Raw genomic sequence first — 13031 nt, 5'->3', positions numbered from 1 at the left:
ACAATATAAACATTTATATTGATTTAAATCGTGTTCTGATTTAAATCGCAAACGCGTGTTTAATTATATGTGTTTTTTAATCATAATCAGGCTAATGCAACATAAGTCGATACAGTATCTTTGTCTTCTAGGTATCTTAATAAACTTTCAGCATAGCTTTCTACCCGTTTAGATTTATATTTCTTGGGATTTTGGGATCAAACGTGGAAGGATTAGATTGTAATACGTTTTAGAAAAGTGTAATCTATACCTGCCCAGACTGTACGCCTTCCTAAACTAGTGTCCTGCCCTTCCCCGCGCACCCCAGCCGGGCGCTCTTCGGCCTGTGCCCGGGACGAATGTATATTTTGATATTTACACCCGGCGCGGCACCGAGGGAGCGTCTGCATTTATAACTTAGTTTTTAAAATTAGTCAAGCAATATGAAGCATCTCCTTTTACTTTTAAGTCCCTTAAATACATTGAGCACAGCTTTCTCACCACTTAAGATTACTTTTTTGCTATCATCCTTACACAAAGCAGAAACTTTCCGATGACATACGGTACAAGTGGAAAGATTACAGATTTTAATCGTCTTTAATTTTGTTACGTTATACGTTTTAGGAACGTTTCATCTAAACAAACACCACAAAACTATTCTCGATTGTATTTCTGAATGTTATGTTACACCTACAGTAGTTCACTGCTTTAAATACATCGAATTAAGAATGTTAGGTGTAGCACTTTAGATCTTTTTTTCTGAACCAGTGAAAATCTGATCATGTTCCTCTATAACAATAATAAAAAACTTTATTTTACATATCACCTTTAAAAGTGGCATCTCAAAGCAATACAGTAGATCGAAAAACAGTTAAAAGGGACCAAAGTAAATACCAGACAAACGCAAACGCATTTTTAATAAAATGCATTTATTCATTCAGCAGGGAGTGAGAGGGACATCCAGCAGAGAGAGACACACACACCGGTTTCCATTGACAAAATTGTTTTTTTTTCAATTCCTCTTGTCTAACAGGAATGTTTTGTTTTTGGACAGACTGTTAGACTAGAGGAAAAGAGCGCCTCCTTGTACGAAGCATTTCGTTGATCCAATCACGAATTCTTTTCCAGTCGCACGAAGTAAGGGTTGAGAATCTCTGATTCACCATGCGACTAATGGTTTCCCGGAGATTGCAAGGCAAGGCACTTTTGCCTCTGGACCCATCGAAATTTACAGACGTGGTCCACCCCCACTAAATTTCAAAAGTCACAAGATTTCGAAACACGAGGGCGGCATAGCGGTCGGCTCTTGCTTTCCCGTCTATGCCGATGCACTGCAAGTACAACCCCCCCTCCATCTCCTGAGTAATGGGTAGCAGTTGGATATCTGGGAGAATTATTCGTCCCACTGGCGTCTGTGAATTCCGCTCTGTGAACGGTGCTTCCTGGGGGGAGATAGACGGCGGGGACAGCATCAACAAATTCCTGCGCGGTGGTGAGTGGAGAGGCCGGGATGGAGTGTCCTGAGGCGGTGTGTGCTCTGTGGGGGGCAGAGCTTCTGCCAGGCATTGCAACCTGCGCGGCGGGGAGAGGCACTTATCAGGAGACAGCTGCTCAACTGTTTGACTGCTGGAACATACTGTCTCCTTCCTCTGCATTTTCAGGAGTGTCTCTAGCCTCCCAATCCTCCCCAATAATGCATCGTGCTGCTCCCGCTGCTGCCGAAATGTCTCCACACAGATGCTGCTTCTACATGTTGGCACCCTGGCCAGTGGCCGAGAGCAGAGACCCACGGCCTGTGGCAAAATAACAAAATTCATGTAAGAAATAAAGTCACACAGTAGTATTCATCAGTCGCGGAACAGACGTCAAAATAAACTTTTCTTTTTTTCCGTCTTACCGCTTTCTTTTTTACTGTCCTGGTGGTAGATTTCGAAGATCGTTTCGCCCGTGCGGTGTTTTCTTGAAGAACAGGCTACGAAGAAATAATTATAATTGAATTTAAAATTCAAAACGGCAATAATACCTTGTAATATGCGCTGTAATCGCGTATTTCAGATGAAGTCTGCTGTCTTTGCTTACCCTTCGCTCTTTGGAAGCTGGGGCAGCAGAAGCACCCCGTTTCTTCCCGTAAAAGGTCTTGGTCTCCATACTGTACTGTGGTCGCTGTAGTGCAGGTTCGCAGTTTTTTTTGTGATGGGAGCTCACCCAATCCCTTGGTGTATTTATGCTATATTTACGTGTACGGCTAGAATGTTCATTGTCTTCCAATGAAAAGCGGGTGCCTTTTGCCGAAGTCGGGAGACATTAGAGGCTTGCCACACCCGGACTGTTAAACCAACGCATTAGCACGTCAAAGCCCATCGAGGACCCGGGCGCAATAATTGTTTTGTCCCTTGATTTACTGATCTGCATTAATTATGGAAATCGAGTTCCTGCTCTGTGGGGACGACCTGGTCCCGCTGTCGCCCACAGAACAGAGGCTGCGCCAGAACATGGCACTGCTGGAGCAGCACTGTCAGACCTGGGCGCCGACAGTCAAACTGAACAAAACCAGAGTTATGGTTTTCCAGAAAAAAAGCCAGACCTCAGGGACACAGGTACAAATTCACACTTAACAACACATTAACACCTAACAACGGGAGCAGGGACGAATTAGGCCAGTACCCACTATTGTTAAACATACAGAAAAGGATATTAAAGTATTGAATATTAGTATTGGCTTTAGTATTAGCCATACAGAACATTAAAGTGCCCCTTTTCCATTCAGCGGGTGCCTGAGCCGCTGTGTCCTATCTTCTGACAGTCGCCGTTGTGAATGTCTGTAGAGTGTATCTTATTTTTAGTACTATATTTTTGTATTATATTCCCTATTAATCAAACTCAAAGAGTATGTATCGGCTTGTCAATCGGGTCTTTTTTCTCTATTTGTATTGTCGTTCACACCTCGCACGACTTTAAAAGCTAGCAAGACAGGTTTCGATTCACATTAGCTGGCGAGCCTTGTTAACAAAAAAACAAATAATAGTGCAACATGCCACTGTTTGTTCATGAACAAAGTTATACTGAGATTTCCTTAGATACGCGATTAAAAAATAAATAAATAAAAATTTGAATCCCCGGCGGAACACATTCCATAAGAATCAGCGCTTTTACAGTATATATCGCCTTTAAAGGTGGCTTCTCGAAACGCTTTACAGGATAAAGACAACAAGAACAGCAACAACAACAATATTGTATTTCATTGCACTTTGAAAACCAAGTAATAACTTAACTATATGTGCAAACGTTTCATCCGTTGCTGTTGTGAACAGCAACATATGCTGTTCACAACTCTCCCCTCTCTCCCTCAATTCAATTCAATTCAAGGTGTTTTATTTGCATGACAGATGGGCACAATTAGTGTTGGGAATGTATATTTCGATATTTACACCTGGCGCGGCACCGAGGGAGCGTCTGCATTTATAACTTAGTTTTTAAAACTAGTCAAGCAATATGAAGCATCTCCTTTTACTTTTAAGTCCCTTAAATACATTGAGCACAGCTTTCTCACCACTTAAGATTACTTTTTTGCTATCATCCTTACACAAAGCAGAAACTTTCCGATGACATACGGTACAAGTGGAAAGATTACAGATTTTAATCGTCTTTAATTTTGTTACGTTATACGTTTTAGGAACGTTTCATCTAAACAAACACCACAAAACTATTCTCAATTGTATTTCTGAATGTTATGTTACACCTGCAGTAGTTCACTGTTTTAAATACATCGAATTAAGAATGTTAGGTGTAGCACTTTAGATCTTTTTTTCTGAAGCAGGGAAAATCTGATCATGTTTCTCTATAACAATAATAAAAACCTTTATTTTACATATCACCTTTAAAAGTGGTAGTACCTTTTTTAGTACTATATTTTTGTATTATATTCCCTATTAATCAAACTCCAAGAGTATGTATCGGCTTGTCAGTCGGGTCTTTTTTCTCTATTTGTATTGTCGTTTGATCAGATTTTCACTGGTTCAGAAAAAAAGATCTAAAGTGCTACACCTAACATTCTTAATTCGATGTATTTAAAGCAGTGAACTACTGTAGGTGTAACATAACATTCAGAAATACAATCGAGAATAGTTTTGTGGTGTTTGTTTAGATGAAACGTTCCTAAAACGTATAACGTAACAAAATTAAAGACGATTAAAATCTGTAATCTTTCCACTTGTACCGTATGTCATCGGAAAGTTTCTGCTTTGTGTAAGGATGATAGCAAAAAAGTAATCTTAAGTGGTGAGAAAGCTGTGCTCAATGTATTTAAGGGACTTAAAAGTAAAAGGAGATGCTTCATATTGCTTGACTAATTTTAAAAACTAAGTTATAAATGCAGACGCTCCCTCGGTGCCGCGCCGGGTGTAAATATCAAAATATACATTCGTCCCGGGCACAGGCCGAAGAGCGCCCGGCTGGGGTGCGCGGGGAAGGGCAGGACACTAGTTTAGGAAGGCGTACAGTCTGGGCAGGTATAGATTACACTTTTCTAAAACGTATTACAATCTAATCCTTCCACGTTTGATCCCAAAATCCCAAGAAATATAAATCTAAACGGGTAGAAAGCTATGCTGAAAGTTTATTAAGATACCTAGAAGACAAAGATACTGTATCGACTTATGTTGCATTAGCCTGATTATGATTAAAAAAACACATATAATTAAACACGCGTTTGCGATTTAAATCAGAACACGATTTAAATCAATATAAATGTTTATATTGTAACGCATACTGTCCAGCCTCCATTTCTCCTATAAAAATTTACTCTGTTGCACACACACACACACAATAGAAGCAGGAAACAGAAGCAGGGACCGTTGTCAGAAGGGAAGAAGGTGACTATTCATTGTTATCAAAAATGACTTAGAATCGATCATGTTGCGATATTTTGAAATATAAAAGTCAGATGATTGTCCATGATATCGCTTTTCTATTTTTTCGAAGAAATGTTTGTTAAAAGAAAAGTCCAGCACCAGCTGGATTTGAACACACAACCTGCGAGTTGTTAGCCAGGCATGTAGACCAGTAGGCTACAGGACAACTCACATGAACAGGGAGGCGAAACAGCCCTACACAGCCCTGTCGCAGTACACGAATATAATCATATCGTTATTAAATTCTTTAGATACGCGATTCCATATTATATTAGCAGAAAAGCTTAAAACTACCACTTTTTCACACGCTATTTTACATGCTAGTTAAATTTAATTTATTTATATATTATATATTTATATCTCTGACCAAGGGAAACGTCTCATTTTTTCAAAGAAATGTTTGTTTGTTTGTTGATTGTTATCAAAAATGACTTAGAATCGATCATGTTGCGATATTTTGAAATATAAAAGTCAGTTGATTGTCCATGATATCGCTATTCTATTTTTTCGAAGAAATGTTTGTTAAAAGAAAAGTCCAGCACCAGCTGGATTTGAACACACAACCTGCTAGTTGTTAGCCAGGCACGTAGACCAGTAGGCTACAGGACAACACGCATGAACAGGGAGGCGAAACAGCCCTACACAGCTCTGTCGCAGTACACGAATATAATCATACCGTTATTAAATTCTTTAGATACGCGATTCCATATTCTATTCCCTATTAATCAAATTCTAAAAGTATGCTTGTTGACTCCGGTATCACGTTAGTTAAAGACTTCGAAGCTTAAAATGTTTAGGGAGAAATGGAATACTGATGTGTATTTTTTTCTTTAAAGTACCAAGACCAGCTACTGTATATACTGTATGTTTATGTTCCAAAATTAATATCGTTTATGGCCTTCACACGCATTACAGTATGCTCCTATTCTTTTTATGCTCAGCTACTAAGATTTCCCTTCAGTGGTAAAATTCAATATCTACAACGGGCACAGCAAAGACGTTTACTGTACGTCTTTCTACGACAGACCAACGGACCACGAGTGCCCCTGTCGGTCAACCAATCACGTACTGCGGTGCCACGCGTCATCTTGCGTCACGCTGCGCGACGCCACCTGCGGTACGTGTCTGGAACGCGCACTTTGAATGGCTGCATCTGTAAATTTTAATCGTCTTTAATTTTGTTACGTTATACGTTTTAGGAATGTTTCATATATACAAACACCACAAAACTATTCTCGATTGTATTTCTGAATGTTATGTTACACTTACAGTAGTTCACTGTTTTAAATACATCTAATTAAGAAAGTTAGATGTAAGCATAAACTATTAGTAATCAATAATATTGAATTTAGCACTGTAATAAGTTTTTGCACTTTCCCCACGCATCTTGTAAAATATATATTTTCATTGTTCAAATATACATTAAATCTGACTATCATATAATAAGTTAAATACAAAACCAAAGAAAAAACAGGGTAAAATATAATTCAAAATATTTTGCTAACAATGTTAACTGTTTATAAATAATCAATTGTATTAACTAAGGAGTAGGATGGCACAGTTATTAGTATGCTTTTTGTTTTGTTTCTTTTTCATAAATACAACAGTAGTACCTGATGTCTCAGTGGCTTTCAAAATTAAATTATGCATGCAACCCTGTGAACTGGCCTGTGATACTGGCTATGTAATAACCTGCGTTGTGGAATAATAGTTTATTTTAAAGGATAGAGAAAGCACAGGAAACAGGCAGTTAGATTGATCAGATTAGTATGAAAGGCCATTTAGCAAAGAGGGAATGAGAAGAGTGACAAACTAGTATACTTTAGATCTTTTTTTCTGGACCAGGGAAAATCTGATCATGTTTCTCTATAACAATAATAAAAAACTTTGATTACAAAGTAAATACCCAGACAAACGCAAATGTGTTTTTAATAAAATGCTTTTATTCATTCAGCAGAGAGAGAGAGAGACATCCAGCAGAGAGAGACACACACACCGGTTTTCATTGACAAAAAGTAATTGTTTTTTTTACATTCCTCTTGTCCAACAGGAATGTTTTGTTTGTGGACAGACTGTCCACAAACGTGAGACTGTCTTTCTCAGACTCACATTCCCGAATGTCCCCCGCCCCGGTCAACAATCCTAGGAAGAACACGAAACAGCCTGTTAATAAAATTGTTGCAATTTTGTTCGGTCAGTTCTTCCTCCCAGAATTTATAGATCGCATCGATCAGTTCCTGCTTTGTGACGGGCTTAGCAGTTTTCCGAACATAGTCTTTCAGCGAATGCCAAACCATCTCTATCGGATTTAGATCTGGGGATTCGGCTGGAGTTTTCACCCAGTTCACTCCTTCTGCTACAAGCCTCGCCCTTGCTGCTGTGTGTTTCTGATCGTTGTCTTGAAAGAGACGGTGCCTTGATCCAAAGTGCTCCCTGATATATGGGTCGGCATGCTGTTTCACCACGGCTTCCTCGAAGAATTCACGATCCATAATTCCTTCGAAAATAAGAGGTGGTCCTGGGCCTCTTCTAGATTCGTCTGTGAAAAGTACATCATGAAATGCCTCCCCCTGTTCAATCCATTGGAGCACTTGTTTGAGTCTTTCCTCTTTGTTTTTTAGCCTTATCACGGGGCATGTGCTGGTTTTTCTGTATCTCCATCCAAGCCTCCTGCGCACTCTTCTTATCGATGTCGGACTAACGCTCGCACCGAGGTCAGCCCATAGCCGTCTTTGGACTTGCATCGCTGGTAGCTCATCATTTTCATCAGTCAGTTTGTCGATAGCTCGCACAATAGGACTTGAAAAAAAAGAGATCAACAGTTAGTTTTAAAAATAATGTGCGTAGTTGTATTTACATGCAAGAAAAGTATTTTTAGAAAGTTATTTACTTTTGAATCGTCCTCGGTTTAGATTCTCTTTGCCTCCTCTCCCCTTTATAATGTCGTCTCACTGTGCTTTCACAAATGAAGATGTCCATCGAAGCCAAATGCTGTACAATGTCCCGTGTTGACTTCCCATTTCTTTTCATCTTCATTATTTGGTGTGAGAGAGTCTTCGTGATTTTGGCCATAGTCCGTCTCCTTACCAAACCAATACAGTGGTGCAGCTTGAAGTCTGTACCTATATACTGTATAGTATGGTACAGATAAAACTTACACCATACCGATGAGCTAATACCAGGGAAAGACACTCCTATTTTATTTAAAACACAATATGCCAGGAAATGTGTCTGATGCATTAGCAAGTTAAAACAATTGCGTCGATTGGGTATTTACTTTGCTTTGAGATGCCACTTTTAAAGGTGATATATAAAATCAAGGCTTTAACTTGCTTTAACTCCGCAAGTCTGAGTTCTTGTGTCTGTCCTATCCGAACCTGAAAGTATTACAATATGTATCTTTATAGCAGGTGGTGTACAGCTTTTTAGTATAGATTACACTTTTCTAAAATGTATTTAAAAAATAAAAACGATTACAATCTAATCTTTCCACGTTTGACCCAAAATCCCAAGAAAAATAAATCTAAACGGGGAGAAAGCTATGCTGAAAGTTTATTAATATACTTAGAAGACAAAGATAACAATTTATGTTGCATTTGTCTGATTGTGAATCAAAAAATACATTTAATTAACTGCTCTCAGTGACAGCTGACAATCCTCCATACACTCAAGTGAAAAATTAGTAATGCCAATGTAAACGTCGTATTTACAATTTGTTGATAATAGAAATGTTAAGTTCTCTAAAGCTTTGTGAGGCAGCAAAAGGCAGCAAAAGATTCAAACACCCTATAGTGTAATGAGCTGCTGAGCTGAGAATGGGTTATGTTCCTGCTGTCAGAGGGGGTGGAAAGTGCCCGCGGTCATTTAATTAGTATTACAATTCGCACTGATTCCCTTGCGAAGATATGGACATAAGAATATTCGTGCGTGGTCAAAAAATGGCATCAAGCACTTAAAATTAATATGGTTAATAAGAGTAAACTGTAACATGCTGTAAGAAGATCGGCTAAACTGGGATCTATCGCTTACGCCTAAAATTGGAGCTGCTTGCCGCGCAGTGAATAGCGACTAATAAGTCTGTCTTTCTGTGGGGGGAAGGGAATCTGATCTGATCTGTAAACCTCCAACAGAGCTGTTCAACCGGTTTTTGTCGGGCACCTCAAGTGTCAGGTGTAAGCGATAAATATATTTAGCTGAAAAGCTGTACAACGCAAGAAATTTCGTTACTCTAGGTTTCATGAAAAAGCACATTGTGCTGCTGTAATACAGTTTAAAATAATTAAAAGTCTAAACAGTATCAGCTTATGTATGGGTTGTAATTTTAAAAAAGTCAAAAACCGCACTCAAAATGCAATTTAGCGCTTTCTGGCAAGAGGAGACACCCAAATTAATAATGTCACATGCTAGTGTTTGTGCATGGATATAGTTATACTGCTATTTCCTTAGACACGTGATTCCATGTTTTATTTTGAATCCCCGGTGGAAACGGGCATCCATAAGAATCAAGTACTGTAATAGGTTTATTCCATGCTGAAAAAAAAGAAGAAAGAAAACACATTCCATAAGAATCAGCGCCTTTATATAACGCCTTTAAAGGTGGCTTCTCAAAACGCTTTACAGTATAAAAACAACAATAACAACAACAGCAATATTGTGTTTCATTGCACTTTGACAGATCGTCTTTAAATCAACTGTTGATTTAAAGTTTGACAGTAAATGTTTATATTGTAACGCATACAGCCTCCATTTCTTAATAAAAATGTAGCCTAAGAGGGGGGGTCTGCTCTCACAATCCTCCATATACTCAAGTGAAAAATTAATAACGCCAATGTAAACGTCGTATTTACAATTTGTTGATAATAAAAATGTTAAGTTCTCTAAAGCTTTGTGATAGTTTACCCATTGTTATTAAAAATGACTTCGATTCGAACATGTTGTGATATTTAGAAATATAAAAGTCAATGAATTGTCCATTTCTATATTTATGTCTTTATTTAGTGGTTTCATTAGTGACAAAGGCTTTCTTGGAAAAATGTCTTTGCTGTCTTGCTGATAGGTTAAGCTTTCGAAACTCAGCCCCAAAGTCATGTGACTGATTTTTCGCCCTGTTTCATTGGTTAAACGCAATGATCACAAGCACCACCATGGTAACTGGGATGTGTAGTTTTTATTTCAGTTTGAATTATAACTGTACGTACTGTCTTCATATTTGGCCAGGGCTTTAAAGAGAGGGTGCACCAAAAATATTCGGTGCCGTCGTCTCCGCTTTAAAGGTACCCCCGTGCTGGAAGAATTTCACCTCGGAACGTTTGCCCAGTGTACATATAGGCACATCCCGGAATTTTGACTTCACTGTGTAATGAAGACATTTTAAAGGCTACTTAGCGTGGATAAAAAAGCTTGGATTCCCATGGACAGTATCTTATACAGTACACATATCTTTTTCTATTGTCTTTGTTGATCTCTTGAGGATCCTTGTGATATTTTGAGTTCTCGTTGAATGATAAAAGTGTGGCAGTTTAAATAATTTTCGTTGTTAGAAATTATGAAACGCTCTGTTAAAAGCAAGGGAGTTTTTATATCTGTTATAGTAAAAGAAAATGCCCGACGAACTAGGGATTGAACAATTTTTCATTGCTTGTACAATCGATGGAAATGTTCAAATAAATGTGCTAAAGAAATAAACAAAAAAGTTATCCCTTTATCATATTGGCTAGCTAATGTCCCATCCTTGTAAGTTAGATCAACGGAATGCTGTGGTGGGTGTTACTTTTTGTCGATGAAAAAATAAAGTCGTTACAAATTGTGTGGACCAGTGTAATACTTTGAGTTTAACTGGTGGAGCTCATACAGCTGTGACTGGATATCTTGGTCAAATATTTGGCTAGTGTGTATTGCCTGTTTGGGGTTCTGTAGCATTCCACACGGCTGGGAAGCTTGTTCCCCCCTCCCGCTGTTTAGGGAGAAATTGAGTATTGGTGTGTATTTTTTCTTTAAAATACCAATAACAGCAACATACAGTTTACATAATATGTTTAAGTTCCTAAATTAATATCGTTTATGACCTTTATGACCTTCGTTATGCTCCTCTGCGTTTTATGCTTAGCTACTAAAATTTCCCTTTTTTGACCGGGGCGGGGGACATTCGGGAATGTGAGTCTGATTAAGAATGAATAAAAGCATTTTATTAAAAACGCGTTTGCGTTTGTCTGGGTGCTGACAAAGTAAAAAACAATTACTTTTTGACAATGAAAAACTGTGTGCGTGTCTCTCTCTCTCCGCTGGCGTTTGTAATAGTTTTTATTTTTAAATACATTTTAGCAAAGTCATGTACCATAAAAGTATGGTAATTAAAAACCATTAATACTTTCGCTGGAGTTTAAATAAAGTCGATGTTTTCTCTTTTTGGCTAGACTTGACTATTTAGCTATGAGATAAACAATACTTTGTCATTAAACAACCTTATCATAATTTATATTTATATTTATGAGCAATCTTATTTCTTATTTCTGAACATTATTATTCCCTGCTGAAAAAAAGAAGAAATAAACACATTCCATAAGAATCAGCGCTTTTATATAGAGCCTTTAAAGGTGGCTTCTCAAAACGCTTTACAGGATAAAAACAACAACAACATTGTATTTCATTGCACTTTGACAGATCGTCCTTAAATCAATTGTTGACTCTTCTCTCTTTACTAATTGTATGGAGTGACTGAGCTCCGCTCTGTACCACACAATGATCCCCCCAGAGTCTCTGCCCTGAGTGATTTGGGGTTTTTTGACAGAGGGCAAAAAACTCTCTCTCTCGCTTGCCCACCCCCCTCCCCCTCTCTCTCTCTCGCTCGCCCTTCCCCCTGTGTATTGTCTGTTTAGGGTTCTGTAGCATTCCACATGGCTGAACAGCTTGTTCCCCCCTTCCGCCCCTCTCTGTGTACAGTAGAGCCTCCTGTCCTGACTGGTGGAGCTCATACAGCTGTGTCTGGAGAGAATCCAGGGTATCAGCTTCAACCACACGGATGGGCAGTTTGTTCCCCCCTCTCGCCCCTCTCTGTGTACAGTAGAGCCTCCTGTCCCGACTGGTGGAGCTCATACAGCTGTGTATAAAGTGTGGCGTCTCCGGGGGAATAGATAAATGTAATAAGTACGAAAGTACTCACACCACAAACTCTTCTTTTATTTTCGTGAGGTTTCTTCCTTTTCTTTCGTTCGTCCGTCTTCCAAACCAGTCCGCAATCCGTTTTCTCTGTCCTTGTTCAGTCCGTGTTCCAAAAGTTCGTAAAATCCAACAAATCCGCGTCGAGTCCAAATCACAAGCCGTATACCGTTATCCTTTATTTATTCCGAAAATCCGTTGTCCTTAAATCTTTATTCACTCCAACCAAACTCCCCTATCTTCTCCAACACGCATTCACCTACTGGCTTCCTTGCCGGTTCACTGTTTCCGGGGCATATATATTTTGTTTCCTGATGAGACCCACCTGCGTCTCGCTGTCTTTCAGCCTGAGCCCTTTCCATCTGCGGGTCAGCTGGTTTCTCTTAGCGGCCATCTTGGTCAGGTCTAAGTCAAGTACAGTGAGCAGATCGTTCCTGAAATACCTGTCCTGGATGACCCTCCCTCTGGTCCTCTTACAAAAGACATTTAATTAAACACGGGTTTGCGATTTAAATGGAAATGGGGGTGACGGGAACTCTTAATCTAAATAAAAATAAAATAAATAAAACAGGTTTCGATTGTTAATAACCACTTTTCATGCGTGAAACACCTGGTTACCCAGAGGACAGGCTGTGCTCCCACTGCCAGCAAGCAGGGAGAAACAGAGACAGAGGTGCACTTCCTACTTCACTGTGACAGGACACGGGAGAAATGGAATACTGGTGTGTATTTTTTCTGTGAAATACGGTACTAAGACCAGTATTCTGGGTTGTCCCTATACCAGAGATTATGGTAGGCTTCAGAATGGTGATTGGCTGACACCATCTGAAACCCCTCTGATTGGGGAAAAAAGACCTGCTGATCTGTTCTACATACCAGGAAGAGGATTTCTTTCTATTCTATTCTATTCGTTTAATTAAGATGGAATTAAGACTTTTGGGTTGTAATTTAAAAAAAGACAAAATGCAATTTAGAGCTTTCTGGCAA

The 13031-nt window shown here is 39.0% G+C and overlaps 1 protein-coding gene across 1 annotated transcript; it reads right to left on the bottom strand.

Annotated features, from left to right (window-relative positions):
* Positions 1-938: 938 nt before the first annotated feature.
* On the bottom strand, positions 939-12120 carry LOC148828488 (uncharacterized). Its single transcript, XM_088926020.1, has 3 exons — positions 12049-12120; positions 1877-1951; positions 939-1772 (listed from the first exon to the last, which is right to left on the bottom strand). Exon 3 carries the CDS (start codon positions 1632-1634, stop codon positions 1230-1232), a length of 405 nt encoding a protein of 134 aa, XP_088782146.1. The 5' UTR covers positions 1635-1772; positions 1877-1951; positions 12049-12120; the 3' UTR covers positions 939-1229.
* Positions 12121-13031: the final 911 nt, after the last annotated feature.

This window comes from Atractosteus spatula, chromosome 9 (genome assembly GCF_055471065.1).
Source record: "Atractosteus spatula isolate fAtrSpa1 chromosome 9, fAtrSpa1.hap1, whole genome shotgun sequence".
Classification (NCBI taxonomy): domain Eukaryota; kingdom Metazoa; phylum Chordata; class Actinopteri; order Semionotiformes; family Lepisosteidae; genus Atractosteus; species Atractosteus spatula.
Note: the sequence above shows the minus strand (reverse complement) of the source record. Positions and strands in the feature narration are given on the sequence as shown.